Source organism: Octopus bimaculoides, chromosome 5 (genome assembly GCF_046866305.1).
Source record: "Octopus bimaculoides isolate indiv1 chromosome 5, ASM4686630v1, whole genome shotgun sequence".
In the NCBI taxonomy this organism is placed as follows: Eukaryota; Metazoa; Mollusca; class Cephalopoda; order Octopoda; family Octopodidae; genus Octopus; species Octopus bimaculoides.
Window position 1 is genome coordinate 110472408 of NC_142932.1, and position 19580 is coordinate 110491987.

Genomic DNA, 19580 nt, shown 5'->3' on the forward strand with positions numbered 1-19580 from the left:
TAACTTTTGTACTAGAAAATGATGGACTCTCCTGTCAAAGATGATGTATGTGTGTTCAGCTATTTTGCCAAACAGCCTGCACAAATGAATTGTGTATACTAATCTAATATATGTATTGTACATTAGCTCACTCCCTCCATTAAATCGATGTTGCCTGAACATTATGTATCTCGTGTCAGGTGTTGAAGTGATCACAGAACAACATGAGATGAAGTGTTTTGCTCAAGACAACAATGCACCACATGGTCTAAGAATTGAAACCTCAATCTCACATTCATGAATGTAACACCCAGAATCGTTTGCATGCCGGACAAAATGCATAGCGCTATTTTGTCCACCTTTACATTCTGAGTTCAAATTCTGCCGAGGTCAACTTTGCTCTTCCTCCTTTCGAGATTGATAAAATAAATACCAGTTGAGTTGCTGGCCTTGTGCCAAAATTTGAAACCAGTATAATCCCAACTAAGATTATGAATAACCTCTTGTCCTCTGTTTCACTTTAAATAGATTTGGTGGTTCCCAAAAATCTATCATTCAGTAAATACCACCAATTTTACACAAACCGGGACAATTTATCAACCAGTTGAAGAGCTCATAAAATTACGTATTTCTAATTTCAATGCTAGATATGATACACTTAGTGAAGATCAAATTCTGTAAGTTTTAATCTTTCTTATTTTTGTATAGCTTTGTCAATTTATCTTTATTCTTTTTCCCCGCACATATTTATTCCATGCTTCATTACTCAGTTATTCTCGTTTTTTGCTTTTTTTTTCTTCTCAAAATTCATTTTCTTGTTCATATTCTTTGAATGGTGGTAGTCTCTGGTGGGTTGTTACCAAAAGGGTTAATGACAGTTCTCTCAATTCAGGGATTCATCTTTTATCTTTTATTTGTTTCAGTCATTAGACTGTGGTCATGCTGGGGTACCACCTTGAAGAATTTTAGTCAAGCAAATCAACCCCACTGCTTAGTTTTTTTTCTCTGTTTTTTTTTTTTTCTAAAAGCCTGGCACTTATTCTATTAGTCCCTTTGTCAAACGAATAAGTCACATGAACATAAACACACCAATACCAGTTGTCAAGGCTTTGGTCAGTCGAAGGCTATAGAAGAAGACACTTGTCCAAGGTGCTACACAGTGGGACTGAACCTGGACCCATATGGTTGGGAAGCAAACTTCTTACCATGCCTGCCCCTGCAAAAGTTAAGTTTGGCTATTTACCTTTGTTAGCTATTTAATGTTGATTGTAGGACCCACACATGTATTATATACTATGGCATAAATCTATAGAATTAAATCATATTTAGACTTCTCTAACTGGTAACTATTCACTTTCATTTTTATTGTTTTCAGAAAATATCATGAATTCAACATCTCTACTAATTTCTACTTGGTTAATTCATACTGGCTGTTTTCCCTGTATTGGTGTCTGGGTGTACAATCTGTAACAACAGATGAATGTCACGTCTTCAATAAAATTGAAAAACCGTTATGGCATTTGGTAAGTTTAAATCAATTCTTTTGAAGTTTCTGAAATTTTGTGTCTAATTTTATGTTTTGCATTTAGTTTGAAATCTCTTAGGAATCTGCTTCTCGCTCTAATATACATTAAAATTTTCAGTAATTCAATTTCTTTCGGTAAAGAAAAATAAGCATCTTTGGTGATGATGATGATGATGATCGTCATGCTGCTACTGCTGCTGCCACCAACAACTGATAATAATAATAATAATAATAATAATAATAATAATAATAATAATAATAATAATAATAATAATAATAATCCTACGTAAAATACTGTCTATGTGATCTCAAATTTTAAAGCAAACACATAATTTTCTTATGGTTTCTTAAACATTCACTTGAACAAAACTGTACAAATCCAAATATATGGTACTCTAGGCATAACACCTACATGAACTTCTAACTTGTTGTCTCTTGAGGTCTCTGGGTGAGACTTGGATCCAACTTGTACAAATGCAAAACAAAAGTCAAGCATAAAATAATAATAATAATAATAATAATCATAATAATCATAAATAATAATAATAAATGCCCAGATGCAGTACCAGGCAGTGGCTCTCATGGCTTCTGATCTTAATTGATTGGAAGTGTTATCATGTACATTGTTTTGTCTTGGTATAAAAGATGGGCTACAGCAAATATTCTGCTTAATACCACAGATTTGCTTGTCAGTTGTTTGACCTTAACCAGTTGAGCATGTCACTTCGTGGTTTACAATATGTGCATCTCTGATCATGAGCAGAAGTAGTGGGGGAGCATCATAGCCATGTGCTGAGAGGAATTCTTTGGGGTTTGAATAATTCACCTTTGGAAACATGGGTGTTTTGCTCAACATCCTTAAACAAACCTTATTCAGGGACTTTTTGAGCGGGATGGGCTACTCGACCTGAAAAAAATTCTAACTGGGCGCCACCTGTGAGGTCATGCGCTGTTTATATTGATATGAGATCACCATGTCACGCACATATGGTTGTGATGCATGTGCCTGGTGTACCCTTATCAGACGGGTAGTCATGATGGGTATATTGGGCTTTGTATACTTTACCCCAGTGTCACTTTGATGGCATGCACTGCTCTCTCGATGATGACGATAATCCTTTCTACTACAGGGACAAGGCTTGAAATTTGTGGGGAGGGGACTAGTTGATTACATTTACCCTACTGTTTCATTGGTACTTAATTTATTAACCCTCAAAGGATGAAAGGCAACGTCAACCTCAATTTGAATTTGAATTCAGAACATAAAGGCAGACAAGATGCCACTAAGCATTTTGTCCATTATGCTAATGATTCTGGCAACTCACTGCCTTAATAATAATAATAATAACTATGATGATTTCAAATTTTGGAACAAGGTCAAGAGTTTTAGAGAAAGGCAAACCATTTATATCAACCCCAGAGTACAGCTGGTACTTATCCTATTGATCCTGAAAGAATGAAAGGCAAAGTTGACCCTGGCAGACCCTGGCATATAATAATAATGTGTAACATATAGAAGATTGCAATGCTATGCACCACACACGCATTATGTAGAACACTTTCAATTCAGTAAAAGATAATAAAACCAAAGCAAAACACTCTGCATACCCATGGCATACAGCTGCATTCAATAGTGCAGTGAAAGCACATAGCAAAAAGGAGACTACTAGAAAACAATAAGAACAATAGTAATAGTAATAGTCATTTTGAAAACTATGGGATGCAACATGTCTCATTTTAAATAGATAAAAGGCAGATATGCTCAGTAATAAAACTATGTAAACAAATAAAGGTGAATTTTGATTTGTGAGTCTCAGGTGATCATAATGTGAAGGAAGCTTTAGCACATGTCCAGAGATGGTGTTCTGCCAAAAAGTTAACATCAAACAGACAGACTCTTAATGTCACTGCCCAAGCAAAAAACAAAACCAAAAGAAAATGGTGGACAAATGACAACTACATTGAAGTACTATATGCATTCTGCACTGCAAATCTATATCCGAAACACACAGGGATAATAAAACAAGCATGAAATACCAAGAAGAAGAAATACTGATATAAGGAACACAACTTGCACTATCCACACAGTGCACAATACAAACACTAATACAACGAAAGACTGCAATTAGACCCATAACAAAACAAACTAATGCAGTACAATATCAGGAAGGGTTTGCACTCCCCCCAAAAAGAACACACAATGCTACACACACCCCAGCAACATCGAGGTGTAACAGGTGATGCAGTAGAAATTTGCCTGATACTAAGGCACAAGGCCTTGAAAATTTTTGGAGGAAGTGGAGCTAGTTGATTACATTGACATCAGTGCGTAACTGGTACTTATTTCATGGACTCCGAAAGGATGAAAGGCAAAGGCAAAGTCAACCTCAGTGGAATTTGAACTCAGAATGTAGTGGCAGACAAAATACTGCTAAGCATTTCACCTGGCGTGCTAACAATTCTGCCAGCTCGCCACCTTCATAATAATAATAATAATAGTAGTAATAATAATAATAATAATAATAATAATAATAATAATAATAATAATAATAATAATAATAATAATAATAATAATAATAATAATAATAATAATAATAATAATCAGACAAAAATCATGCCTCCTCATTGATATGACTGTCCCAATCGATATAAACGTATCTGTCAAGACCTACCAAAAACTGAGCAAATATAAAGATCTTGAAATAGAAATTAGCAAAATGTGGAATCTGAAGACGAAAACAATACCTATTGTCATAGGTGCCCTGGGAATGACAGCGAAACGGGCTGATTACTACCTAGCTCAGATACCAGGAAACCCCAAAATGGCTGAAGTTCAAAAGATAGTGCTCATGGGAACTGCCCATATCCTACGTAAAATACTGTCTATGTGATCTCAAATTTTAAAGCAAACACATAGTTTTCTTATGGTTTCTTAAACATTCACTTGAACAAAACTGTACAAATCCAAATATATGGTACTCTAGGCATAACACCTACATGAACTTCTAACTTGTTGTCTCTTGAGGTCTCTGGGTGAGACTTGGATCCAACTTGTACAAATGCAAAACAAAAGTCAAGCATAAAATAATAATAATAATAATAATAATCATAATAATCATAAATAATAATAATAAATGCCCAGATGCAGTACCAGGCAGTGGCTCTCATGGCTTCTGATCTTAATTGATTGGAAGTGTTATCATGTACATTGTTTTGTCTTGGTATAAAAGATGGGCTACAGCAAATATTCTGCTTAATACCACAGATTTGCTTGTCAGTTGTTTGACCTTAACCAGTTGAGCATGTCACTTCGTGGTTTACAATATGTGCATCTCTGATCATGAGCAGAAGTAGTGGGGGAGCATCATAGCCATGTGCTGAGAGGAATTCTTTGGGGTTTGAATAATTCACCTTTGGAAACATGGGTGTTTTGCTCAACATCCTTAAACAAACCTTATTCAGGGACTTTTTGAGTGGGATGGGCTACTCGACCTGAAAAAAATTCTAACTGGGCGCCACCTGTGAGGTCATGCGCTGTTTATATTGATATGAGATCACCATGTCACGCACATATGGTTGTGATGCATGTGCCTGGTGTACCCTTATCAGACGGGTAGTCATGATGGGTATATTGGGCTTTGTATACTTTACCCCAGTGTCACTTTGATGGCATGCACTGCTCTCTCGATGATGACGATAATCCTTTCTACTACAGGGACAAGGCTTGAAATTTGTGGGGAGGGGACTAGTTGATTACATTTACCCTACTGTTTCATTGGTACTTAATTTATTAACCCTCAAAGGATGAAAGGCAACGTCAACCTCAATTTGAATTTGAATTCAGAACATAAAGGCAGACAAGATGCCACTAAGCATTTTGTCCATTATGCTAATGATTCTGGCAACTCACTGCCTTAATAATAATAATAATAACTATGATGATTTCAAATTTTGGAACAAGGTCAAGAGTTTTAGAGAAAGGCAAACCATTTATATCAACCCCAGAGTACAGCTGGTACTTATCCTATTGATCCTGAAAGAATGAAAGGCAAAGTTGACCCTGGCAGACCCTGGCATATAATAATAATGTGTAACATATAGAAGATTGCAATGCTATGCACCACACACGCATTATGTAGAACACTTTCAATTCAGTAAAAGATAATAAAACCAAAGCAAAACACTCTGCATACCCATGGCATACAGCTGCATTCAATAGTGCAGTGAAAGCACATAGCAAAAAGGAGACTACTAGAAAACAATAAGAACAATAGTAATAGTAATAGTCATTTTGAAAACTATGGGATGCAACATGTCTCATTTTAAATAGATAAAAGGCAGATATGCTCAGTAATAAAACTATGTAAACAAATAAAGGTGAATTTTGATTTGTGAGTCTCAGGTGATCATAATGTGAAGGAAGCTTTAGCACATGTCCAGAGATGGTGTTCTGCCAAAAAGTTAACATCAAACAGACAGACTCTTAATGTCACTGCCCAAGCAAAAAACAAAACCAAAAGAAAATGGTGGACAAATGACAACTACATTGAAGTACTATATGCATTCTGCACTGCAAATCTATATCCGAAACACACAGGGATAATAAAACAAGCATGAAATACCAAGAAGAAGAAATACTGATATAAGGAACACAACTTGCACTATCCACACAGTGCACAATACAAACACTAATACAACGAAAGACTGCAATTAGACCCATAACAAAACAAACTAATGCAGTACAATATCAGGAAGGGTTTGCACTCCCCCCAAAAAGAACACACAATGCTACACACACCCCAGCAACATCGAGGTGTAACAGGTGATGCAGTAGAAATTTGCCTGATACTAAGGCACAAGGCCTTGAAAATTTTTGGAGGAAGTGGAGCTAGTTGATTACATTGACATCAGTGCGTAACTGGTACTTATTTCATGGACTCCGAAAGGATGAAAGGCAAAGGCAAAGTCAACCTCAGTGGAATTTGAACTCAGAATGTAGTGGCAGACAAAATACTGCTAAGCATTTCACCTGGCGTGCTAACAATTCTGCCAGCTCGCCACCTTCATAATAATAATAATAATAGTAGTAATAATAATAATAATAATAATAATAATAATAATAATAATAATAATAATAATAATAATAATAATAATAATAATAATAATAATAATAATAATAATAATAATAATCAGACAAAAATCATGCCTCCTCATTGATATGACTGTCCCAATCGATATAAACGTATCTGTCAAGACCTACCAAAAACTGAGCAAATATAAAGATCTTGAAATAGAAATTAGCAAAATGTGGAATCTGAAGACGAAAACAATACCTATTGTCATAGGTGCCCTGGGAATGACAGCGAAACGGGCTGATTACTACCTAGCTCAGATACCAGGAAACCCCAAAATGGCTGAAGTTCAAAAGATAGTGCTCATGGGAACTGCCCATATCCTACGTAAAATACTGTCTATGTGATCTCAAATTTTAAAGCAAACACATAGTTTTCTTATGGTTTCTTAAACATTCACTTGAACAAAACTGTACAAATCCAAATATATGGTACTCTAGGCATAACACCTACATGAACTTCTAACTTGTTGTCTCTTGAGGTCTCTGGGTGAGACTTGGATCCAACTTGTACAAATGCAAAACAAAAGTCAAGCATAAAATAATAATAATAATAATAATAATCATAATAATCATAAATAATAATAATAAATGCCCAGATGCAGTACCAGGCAGTGGCTCTCATGGCTTCTGATCTTAATTGATTGGAAGTGTTATCATGTACATTGTTTTGTCTTGGTATAAAAGATGGGCTACAGCAAATATTCTGCTTAATACCACAGATTTGCTTGTCAGTTGTTTGACCTTAACCAGTTGAGCATGTCACTTCGTGGTTTACAATATGTGCATCTCTGATCATGAGCAGAAGTAGTGGGGGAGCATCATAGCCATGTGCTGAGAGGAATTCTTTGGGGTTTGAATAATTCACCTTTGGAAACATGGGTGTTTTGCTCAACATCCTTAAACAAACCTTATTCAGGGACTTTTTGAGTGGGATGGGCTACTCGACCTGAAAAAAATTCTAACTGGGCGCCACCTGTGAGGTCATGCGCTGTTTATATTGATATGAGATCACCATGTCACGCACATATGGTTGTGATGCATGTGCCTGGTGTACCCTTATCAGACGGGTAGTCATGATGGGTATATTGGGCTTTGTATACTTTACCCCAGTGTCACTTTGATGGCATGCACTGCTCTCTCGATGATGACGATAATCCTTTCTACTACAGGGACAAGGCTTGAAATTTGTGGGGAGGGGACTAGTTGATTACATTTACCCTACTGTTTCATTGGTACTTAATTTATTAACCCTCAAAGGATGAAAGGCAACGTCAACCTCAATTTGAATTTGAATTCAGAACATAAAGGCAGACAAGATGCCACTAAGCATTTTGTCCATTATGCTAATGATTCTGGCAACTCACTGCCTTAATAATAATAATAATAACTATGATGATTTCAAATTTTGGAACAAGGTCAAGAGTTTTAGAGAAAGGCAAACCATTTATATCAACCCCAGAGTACAGCTGGTACTTATCCTATTGATCCTGAAAGAATGAAAGGCAAAGTTGACCCTGGCAGACCCTGGCATATAATAATAATGTGTAACATATAGAAGATTGCAATGCTATGCACCACACACGCATTATGTAGAACACTTTCAATTCAGTAAAAGATAATAAAACCAAAGCAAAACACTCTGCATACCCATGGCATACAGCTGCATTCAATAGTGCAGTGAAAGCACATAGCAAAAAGGAGACTACTAGAAAACAATAAGAACAATAGTAATAGTAATAGTCATTTTGAAAACTATGGGATGCAACATGTCTCATTTTAAATAGATAAAAGGCAGATATGCTCAGTAATAAAACTATGTAAACAAATAAAGGTGAATTTTGATTTGTGAGTCTCAGGTGATCATAATGTGAAGGAAGCTTTAGCACATGTCCAGAGATGGTGTTCTGCCAAAAAGTTAACATCAAACAGACAGACTCTTAATGTCACTGCCCAAGCAAAAAACAAAACCAAAAGAAAATGGTGGACAAATGACAACTACATTGAAGTACTATATGCATTCTGCACTGCAAATCTATATCCGAAACACACAGGGATAATAAAACAAGCATGAAATACCAAGAAGAAGAAATACTGATATAAGGAACACAACTTGCACTATCCACACAGTGCACAATACAAACACTAATACAACGAAAGACTGCAATTAGACCCATAACAAAACAAACTAATGCAGTACAATATCAGGAAGGGTTTGCACTCCCCCCAAAAAGAACACACAATGCTACACACACCCCAGCAACATCGAGGTGTAACAGGTGATGCAGTAGAAATTTGCCTGATACTAAGGCACAAGGCCTTGAAAATTTTTGGAGGAAGTGGAGCTAGTTGATTACATTGACATCAGTGCGTAACTGGTACTTATTTCATGGACTCCGAAAGGATGAAAGGCAAAGGCAAAGTCAACCTCAGTGGAATTTGAACTCAGAATGTAGTGGCAGACAAAATACTGCTAAGCATTTCACCTGGCGTGCTAACAATTCTGCCAGCTCGCCACCTTCATAATAATAATAATAATAGTAGTAATAATAATAATAATAATAATAATAATAATAATAATAATAATAATAATAATAATAATAATAATAATAATCAGACAAAAATCATGCCTCCTCATTGATATGACTGTCCCAATCGATATAAACGTATCTGTCAAGACCTACCAAAAACTGAGCAAATATAAAGATCTTGAAATAGAAATTAGCAAAATGTGGAATCTGAAGACGAAAACAATACCTATTGTCATAGGTGCCCTGGGAATGACAGCGAAACGGGCTGATTACTACCTAGCTCAGATACCAGGAAACCCCAAAATGGCTGAAGTTCAAAAGATAGTGCTCATGGGAACTGCCCATATCCTACGTAAAATACTGTCTATGTGATCTCAAATTTTAAAGCAAACACATAGTTTTCTTATGGTTTCTTAAACATTCACTTGAACAAAACTGTACAAATCCAAATATATGGTACCCTAGGCATAACACCTACATGAACTTCTAACTTGTTGTCTCTTGAGGTCTCTGGGTGAGACTTGGATCCAACTTGTACAAATGCAAAACAAAAGTCAAACATAAAATAATAATAATAATAACTAGAATCCTTGTCCGGTACTGGATTGATCCCCAAATCTAATCAGTTTGTGCCTGACACAAGGCCAAACATCCCTGAAAGCTTCATCCGAATTCATCCAGTGGTTCTTGAGATATCTTGTCCACAGACAAACAAAGAAACAAACAAACATGACTGATAACAATACCTCTGCCTTCGCTAAGGTGGAGGTAATAATCCTTTGTACAACAGGCACAAGACCTGACATTTTGGGGGAGGGGACCTGACATTTGGGGGAGTTGATTACATGGACCCCAGTGCATAACTGGTACTTAATTTATCGACCTCAAAAGGATGAAAGGCAAAGTTGATCCCAGTGATATTTGAACTCAGAGCATGATGACAGACGAAAAACTGCTTAGCATTTTGCCTGGCATGCTACTGACTCTGCTAGCTTGCTGCCTTAATAATAATAATAATAATAATAATAATAATAATAATAATAATAATAACAATAACAATAACAACAACAACAACAACAACAACAACAACAACAACAACAACAACAGCAACAATAACAATAACAACAAAAACTAGAATCCTTGTCCGGTACTGGATCGATCCCAAAAACTAAAACTAGAACAGCAACGGACCATGATAAAATGATGGCAAGAAAAGCCCCTACATGGTAAATACTGGGCTAAACTAAATGCAAAAGAAATAGACAGAGAAAAATCCCAGCAATGGTTGAGAAGCTCAGGACTCAAAGCAGAGACTGAAGGATTTTTAATTGCTGCACAAGACCAAAGCCTCCCCACCAGAAATTACCAAAAACATAATGAAAAGAAACATAACAAGTAACTGTAGAATTTGTGGAGATGGACAAGAAACAATAAATCATATTATCTCTGGCTGCCCAGTCCTGGCTAAGAAGGAATATATTCACAGACACGACAGAACTGGGACCTATATACACTGGAAGCTATGCCAACACTATAGAATAACAACAGAAAAAAGATGGTATATACACACGCCAGAAAAGGTCACAGAAAACGAGAAAGCAACCATACTCTGGGATATGCCAATACACACAGATAGAGAAATTAAGGCAAATAGACCAGATATAGTTGTCAAAGATCATGAAGAAAAAAAATGCTTTCTAATTGATGTATCAATACCAGCAGATGACAACATCTCTCTAAAAGAAATGGGAAAATCTTTCAAAATACAAAGACCTGGAAACAGAGGTAACTTGAATGTGGAATCTAAAAGCAGAAACAATTCCTATTATAGTAGGTGCCTTAGGTATAATAAAAAAATATTCAGACAAATACATAACAAAAACACCAGGACTTACAAATATATATAACATACAGAAAATTGCACTACTGGGCACAGCACACATCCTACGTAAAACACTTTCAATACAGTAACCATAAGAGCACCACAGCAAACCACAGCACATACCCAAGGCGCACAGAGCTGCGCTCGGTAGTGAAGTGAAAGCATGTTATAAAAATAAAACTACTGAACAATAATAATAATAATAATAATGAAATAATCTTTTCATGTTGTGGCATAAGTCCAGCAATTTTAGGGGTAGGGGCTAGTTGATTACATCAACCTGTGCTTCAATGGTATTTATTCTATTGACCCCCAAAAGGTTGAAAAGCAAAGGTAACCTCATTAGAATTTGAACTTAGAACATAGAGGGCTACTAGACATTTTGTTTGACATGCTAACATATTTGCTTGTTCATTGCCTAAGTAATACAAAAATAGTAGCAGTCCAAATATTTAATTTTCTTTTATGTTATCTTCCAGACTCCAGGAACATATCTTATGACATGGGTTTCAGTTGATATAATATCTGCTATCATCATCATCATCACCATACTTATAGTACAATGGTAAGTCAGTGTATTAAATTATTTTGGTGTGACCAGTTGAAGTGTCTTTGAAATATCAATGTTTCCCATTATCTAAATACCTTAAATTGGACCCAATTTTGAAGTTTCTATTTATAAGTGTAATAACCAAACATTCACAAATGGTGTTTTTTACGTGCCACCTGCACAGGAGTCAGTCCAATGTTTTGTTCACATGCTACCAGCACAAGTGCCAGTAAGGCGAAGCTGGTAACGATCGCGCTCAAATGGTGCTTTTTATGTGCCACCGGCACGGAAGCGAGACCGCTGCTCTGGCAGTGATCCTGCTGGGACCATACCAGCGCAATTGTCTCTCTTGAGAATGACTCTACCCAGACAACAAAATACATGTACATACATACATACCATACATACATACATACATACATACATACATACATACATACCATACATACCATACATACATACATACATACATACATACCATACATACATACATTTGTATGTGTGTGTGTGTGTGTGTGTGTAAGTATGTATATATAAGGGGTGCTGAAAAGTTCCTGGCTTTAAGGGTATTGTGAAAGGCCTGGCTAGAGGCCCAACGTTCCAATTCCTTTTATAGGGCTTAGAAAAACTGAAAAAGACATTGCAATAAGTGTGTGAATCTGAAAGAGGAATATGTTGTATAAAATCATAATTAACTTATCCTCCTGTATTTTCTTTTACCCAAAGCCTGGAACCTGTCAGCACCCCCTCATATATCTGTATGTAAATTTATGTTACTTTTCTTTTTTATTCATTAGTATTCTTTCTGGAATGAAAGAGTTGGTTTCCAGCAAAGAAACAAAAGCTCCCTGCTTAGAGTTTGGATAACAACAATGATAATTGTTACATATTGAACTTTCAGGAAATCTTGCATATTTTTACTGTTTCACTTACAGATTGTATCTGTTAAGTTTGTATTGCCTGATCTCTTTGCATGTAAAGTTTTGTATGTAATGGAAAATTATTGCAATGTTTATTGAATGATTTTTTTTCCTTTTATTGGTCACTTACTTGAAAACTTTAATCTTAGCAGGGTCCGGTTATTGGAAACATGCTCCAATCCTGAGAAAATTTCATTACATTCTCAACAGACAATGACCATCCTTACAGACCAGTATCAGTCTAATTCAAGAACTATGAAAGAAAAACTATTATTTACTGCTGACTAACTTGAAGAAGACGTTCTGGAAACAACAGAAGGTGTTTCTAATGACCAGGTGTTTCTAATGACCATATTGATTCTCCAACCCATCATTACATGAATACAGCTGCCGATACGATTGTCATCAGTGTTCCTCAGTAGATACAACTTTACTGAAAACATTGGGACAATTCAAAAGATTCATAGAATTCCAAACCAAATTCCATTTGTTATACTACTTTCCAGAAAAATATGGAATTTATAATAAAAAAAAAATATATATATATTTTATGAATGACTCTTTGTGATGGGATTTTGGCACATTTATTTTACTTTTTTTTTTATACCAGAACGCAATCTTTGGCTCTATGTTAAAGTGTTTTATTCTGTGAATATTTAAGATTTTTTTTTCTAATGGCTGATACAGTTCCCTGTTACCACATAGAATTAGTTTAATATTCTTTCATAAACTTAATTATTTACTTATTAGGTGGTGAAAATAGTGAAGAAAGTAATTTTGTGAACGTAAAATAATTTCCAGATTGCCAAAGAATACTAAAAACTACTTTATAGCAAATTTGAATTATTTAAACAATTCAAAAATTGTATCATAACACGTTGTCAAATGTGCCATATTTTTTAAACAGGTCATTCGAACTTATACGTGAAAATTAATTTGATTTTCCTGTTTGTAGATTATTTTAAATTTTTATTTTCTTGCTTAAATTCCTTACCACAGATGACTTCGTGATATCGTTTTATTATCTCCCTTGAATTTTACCTCCCCCTTCCCCTTTTTTTTAAATGTATAAAATAATTTTCAAATCTTATCAGCAGAATTGTTTTCTTTGCATTAAAATTTTATTTTATAATCTGTATGTGACAAACTGAATCTAAGGAAGCTGGGGATTGTTTTTATCATGAAAAATTATTCAGTGAAGTTCATGTTAAGTTTACGTGGTTGAAGAAGAGGAATCATTTGTGAAAGAGAAACATTTCTTCTGTTTGAAGAATACTTTTTTCCTGAGTTGGAGGACATTTCGCGAGACCCCATAATCGTCTTCTTCCCACCAGATACAAACTTATCCAAATTCACGCCCCTCGTCATCCCACAGCATTTTATTTTTAATTGATTTAAATTCCTTGACTAAAGTTTGTAATTATACTTGAATTTAAAAAAAAAATCACAACGGGTATAATTGTAATCAAATTTAATTATTATGCATGTTAGTGAAGAGAAGTTGAGAACTTGAAACAAGGGAGGCAACTCCTCATGACTTATTGGTACCTTCCTAAAGCAAGAATTCTATCCTGATAGATTCACTGCATTATCGATAAAAATGATATAATATATACACCCATGTATACACACACACGCAAGCACGCACTCACATATACACAAGCACACACATTCACATATATACAGTCAATTCAAATAATATATATAACGTTGATATATATATATATATATATATATATATATATATATATATATATATATATATATATATATATATAAGCCAGCTGGAGGAGATGTCCTCCTGGGGCTAAAAGCAACAGTAACATCCACCCCTAGGGGTCAGCCACACTTAAGTGGCAATATACTACACTTTATCGTGCAGTTACTGTTAATACTTCATTTAGAGAATTAACATTGTATATATACATATATATATATATATATATATATATATATATATATATATATATACATTGTATATATACATATATATATATATATATATATATATATATATATATATATATATATATATATATATATGTTAATTCTCTAAATGAAGTATTAACAGTAACTGCACGATAAAGTGTAGTATATTGCCACTTAAGTGTGGCTGACCCCTAGGGGTGGATGTTACTGTTGCTTTTAGCCCCAGGAGGACATCTCCTCCAGCTGGCTTATCGACACACGACTGTGTCCTGTTTGCCAAGGGAAGTTATCCCTCTCACCTCGATCTGCAGCACGAACATGTCCTCCTGGGGCTAAAAGCAACAGTAACATCCACCCCTAGGGGTCAGCCACACTTAAGTGGCAATATACTACACTTTATCGTGCAGTTACTGTTAATACTTCATTTAGAGAATTAACATTGCTTGTTTTCACCTTTTCGATATCAGTGAAGAATTTCACTGGAAAAGAAGATATAAGATTGCCAGGTTTTTGTCTCTCTCACCAAAGTCAGCAGCTGTCGGACGCCGACGAAGGGAAATAACCCTGAAATCCGGATACGTTCGTGCTGCAGATCGAGGTGAGAGGGATAACTTCCCTTGGCAAACAGGACACAGTCGTGTGTCGATAAGCCAGCTGGAGGAGATGTCCTCCTGGGGCTAAAAGCAACAGTAACATCCACCCCTAGGGGTCAGCCACACTTAAGTGGCAATATACTACACTTTATCGTGCAGTTACTGTTAATACTTCATTTAGAGAATTAACATTGCTTGTTTTCACCTTTTCGATATCAGTGAAGAATTTCACTGGAAAAGAAGATATAAGATTGCCAGGTTTTTGTCTCTCTCACCAAGGTCAGCAGCTGTCGGACGCCGACGAAGGGAAATAACCCTGAAATCCGGATACGTTCGTGCTGCAGATCGAGGTGAGAGGGATAACTTCCCTTGGCAAACAGGACACAGTCGTGTGTCGATAAGCCAGCTGGAGGAGATGTCCTCCTGGGGCTAAAAGCAACAGTAACATCCACCCCTAGGGGTCAGCCACACTTAAGTGGCAATATACTACACTTTATCGTGCAGTTACTGTTAATACTTCATTTAGAGAATTAACATTGCTTGTTTTCACCTTTTCGATATCAGTGAAGAATTTCACTGGAAAAGAAGATATAAGATTGCCAGGTTTTTGTCTCTCTCACCAAGGTCAGCAGCTGTCGGACGCCGACGAAGGGAAATAACCCTGAAATCCGGATACGTTCGTGCTGCAGATCGAGGTGAGAGGGATAACTTCCCTTGGCAAACAGGACACAGTCGTGTGTCGATAAGCCAGCTGGAGGAGATGTCCTCCTGGGGCTAAAAGCAACAGTAACATCCACCCCTAGGGGTCAGCCACACTTAAGTGGCAATATACTACACTTTATATATATATATATATATATATATATATATATATTTATATATATATATATATATATATATATATATATATATATATATATATATATATATATATATATATGTATGTATGTATAAATAGGCGCAGGAGTGGTTGTGTGGTAAGAACTGCAGATAAGTCTAGTTTTAGCTGTCCACAGCTTGTCCAAGTAGCGTACACTGACCATAGAATGGTCAAGTGCGGACTGGACATAGATAGTACAGTTAAAAGAGGACCCGGCTACTGGAAGCTGAACAAGTCTATTTTGACTAGCGAGGCATACCGTAGCCGGATTAAGGAATTAGTACAGAGGGCGTTAACCGGCGTTGTGGTTAACAACCGATGGTGGTTCGCCCTCAAGAGAGCCATTCGTTTTGAGTCTATTAGGTTTAGCCGTCAGCTAAGACTAGATAAGGCCAGAATAGAAGGGCAACTAGTTAAGGACCTAGAGGAGGCGCTAAGGTTGGGCTCTGCATCTCACGTTTTGGCAGCGAGAACGGCTTTAGACCGTCACCTCAAAGCTAAACACGAAGGGTGCAGAGTTCGGGTTAAAGTGCGTGCATTTGGCCGTGAGGGAATTAATGTTGCCGGATGGGCCCGTACGGTAGAAACCCAGCGTGGCAACGATGCCATAATTAGGTCTCTGGTTGATAATAACGGGTGTTCGATTGACAGACGAGACGAGATGTGTGAGGCGCTTCAAAAGCACTTTGCCGAGTTGTTCAGGAGTGGCGGGGTGCTGGATCATGGCATGGCCCTTAGGGACTTCCTGTCTGGCGGCCCGCATTTCTCGGCACGAGAGGCTGAGTGTTGTGAAGGGCCAATCACGACCGAGGAGGTGATCGAGGTACTGGGCGAGTGCCCCAGGGAGAAGTCACCAGGTCTCGATGGTCTGCCTTATGAATTTTACAAGAGTATGCCAGACTTGTTCGGGCACCTGCTGGTCAGCGTCTACGCCAATTGGCAACAGAATGGGAGAATTCCCAAGTCTGCGAGCCGGTGGGGTGTGACGTTGATCAGGAAGGACCCGAGCAAGGGGGACGAAATAGGGAACTTCAGGGCCATAATCCTGTTGAACACAGAATTAAAGATTTTGGCCAAGGTGCTAGCGAAAAGGTTGGCGCGGGTCGTGGACAAACTTGTCGGGGAAGCAGGGTGGGGAAGCTTTCTGGCGCAGGTGGGGCACTGGTACATTTAGACCAGTCTAAGGCGTTTGGTAGGGTCGACCATTAGTACTTGGCGGCGGTCCTCGGGAAGGCTGGCCTGGGCCCGTCCTTCCGCGGTTGGATTGCTGCGTGGTACAGCGACATCGAGTCTGTCGTCAAACTGAACGGTTTCCTTTCGAAGCCATTCAGGATCGAGCGTTCAGTGCGTCAGGGGTGTCCCCTGTCTCGCTTTTGTATGAGTTGGTTCTTGAGCCATTGCTGGAGGCGGTAGGGGGTGCGCCGCATGATCTATGGTGTGGAAGAGGAGCTACGGCGTACGCGGATGACATCTCCATCATCGTGGCCGATGAGGGCCAGCTTCCAGCGGTGGAAGAGGCTATCAAAGTTACGAGGCGGTGGCAGGAGTAAAGGTTAACAAGGACAAGTCGATCGGTTTGCAGCTCGGCACCTGGAGAGGCAAGCCGATGCCATCCAATAACGTCGTGTGGCGTTGGACGGAAGGTCCTGTTAAGCTGCTCGGAGTCTGGTTCGCACCAGACCTCCAGATAGAGAAAAATTGGAGTGAGGTGGCCAGCAAGGTGACTGCTCTAACCCAGACCTGGTCTGGGCGGGCGTTATCCTTGCTAGGAAAGGCGAAGGTGGTGCATATGTTCATAGCATCGGTTATCACCTACCGCCTGACCGTGGTGCCTTGCCCCGATTTGTAGCTAAACAAGTTGGAAAGAATCCTTTTCCGCTTTTTGTGGAAGGGAGGAAAGCCACTCGTGAAGCGCTCTGTCTGTTGCCAGAAACCGCTAAAGGGTGGGCTAGGGATGCCTTGGCTGAGGATGCGAAAATTCGCGTTAAGGTTGAGGCACCTCTGGCTTTACCTGGATGGAGAGCAGGTGTGGTCACCGCATGTCAGGTTCTACCTTCCGCAATTAACGTCCTTAACGGACGTTGGTAATTGGATCAAGCAGAGACCTAGGATGGGGGACTGGCAATTGGAGTGCCAACAGGCACTTCAGCTACTCTCTCGGGCGGGCAATGCCGGCAATAGAAGTTCCACTGCGGATTTTTATAGCGGGTTAGTAGAGTTTAAGTCCGAAGACACCTTGGGGGAGACCCTGGGCTACGATGAAAATCAGTTGATCAACCTGTTCCGGAGAACTTTCGGGCCCGGGTACCTGGGCAATTACCAGAAATCCTTGGCTTGGCAGTGCTTCCGTGCGGCGTTACCTGTTCGTGATAAACTGTCAAGGCACGGAAGTGCCGTCTCACCGACGTGTCCGAGGTGTGGGTTGGACAGGGAAACCATCTTGCATGCATTTGTGGAATGTTCGGAATTAACGGGACTGATAGTTTTCATTTTTATTCATTCTTTTATGTTTTATGTCCCCACTTGTTTTCCTGTACATGTACTGTCTCCTCTATGTTGGGCTCTCAGTGGCTAATAAAGAAATGAATATATTATATTAATTTCAATCGAGAAGTGGGTTGGTCCACTACTGATAAATAATGGACAGGCTCAGTAAGTAGTATCAGTCGGCTGCGAGCTCATGTGGTAGTGGAGGGAAGATCTCTCACATACTATCACTGCATTAAGAAGGGCCATATTAAGGCAAATTGCCCCCTTCTCGATAACCAAACACCAATGGAGGTGAGACAGGAGGAAAGCAGTAGCAACGAGAAGCTGAAGGAAGACAGAGGAGGTAGATACAGATGAAGTCCAAGAAACACAGAATAGGAAGAGAAGATGTGCAGAGTATCAGGAAGGTCCAGTGATGAGAACTAAGATCATTATCAGAGTTCGAAATCATGTGACATGGATATATCTGTTTTCTTCATTTTGTGAGTTTATCTCACCATAGAAAGGTACTTTTGCTCGCTCCCTCATTTTTCGTCAATCTCATGAAGTTAGTGTTTTGTATAGGTATCTAGTCACCGTTGGCTCTTATTTCTACCAATGCTGGAACTATTTTTCTACTCTTGTTTATCAATTTGCCTTTAAGTATTAACAGAGCTGGCTCAAGGTACCAGCAACTCGTGCAGTCGACTGGGGGCGCCAAGGAGGGAATCACACACACACACACACACACACACACACACACACACACACACACACACACACACACACACACACACACACAAGCTTTACAAGTCAATTTGTATACGAGTGTAGATCAGAGAGGTCAAATTGGCGGTGTTAGCGTTGGTGTTGGCGTTGATATTAGCTTTGTCAATATAAAATATCTATTGGAGTACATCCATATATTTCTATGAGAAACATACATACGTGTGTGTGTATGTGTGTGTGAATGTGGTTGGGGTCATAAGACCAAATTTCAGAGGATCCAAGTGTTGTATGACAGGAAAATACGAAAAATCTGAATGTTGAAAGTTTGAAAGACCAAAAAACTGCAGTATCTTTCAATATACGAACCCACCAGATGATCGAAAGGTCGAATTTAAAAATATACCAAAGCTCCGAATTTTGATATATTTCTTTATGCTGATGACAATCTATTGAGCAACTTCT

At 38.1% G+C, this 19580-nt stretch overlaps 1 protein-coding gene across 2 annotated transcripts in view; it reads left to right on the top strand.

The window, feature by feature from the left end:
- The window catches only part of LOC106874501 (glycerophosphodiester phosphodiesterase 2-like), a 32194-nt gene extending 18588 nt beyond the window's left edge, over positions 1 to 13606 (top strand). Inside the window, exons 10-13 of one of the 2 annotated variants that reach the window (XM_089352926.1) lie at positions 508 to 656; positions 1355 to 1502; positions 11528 to 11613; positions 12668 to 13606. In XM_089352926.1, coding sequence (XP_089209052.1) covers positions 508 to 656; positions 1355 to 1502; positions 11528 to 11613; positions 12668 to 12806 — 522 coding nt within the window. In that variant the 3' untranslated portion in view covers positions 12807 to 13606. Of the gene's footprint in view, positions 1 to 507; positions 657 to 1007; positions 1503 to 11527; positions 11614 to 12667 lie in introns of those variants that run through there. The other variant, XM_089352925.1, reaches the window with a different exon arrangement.
- The last annotated feature ends 5974 nt before the right edge of the window (positions 13607 to 19580 follow it).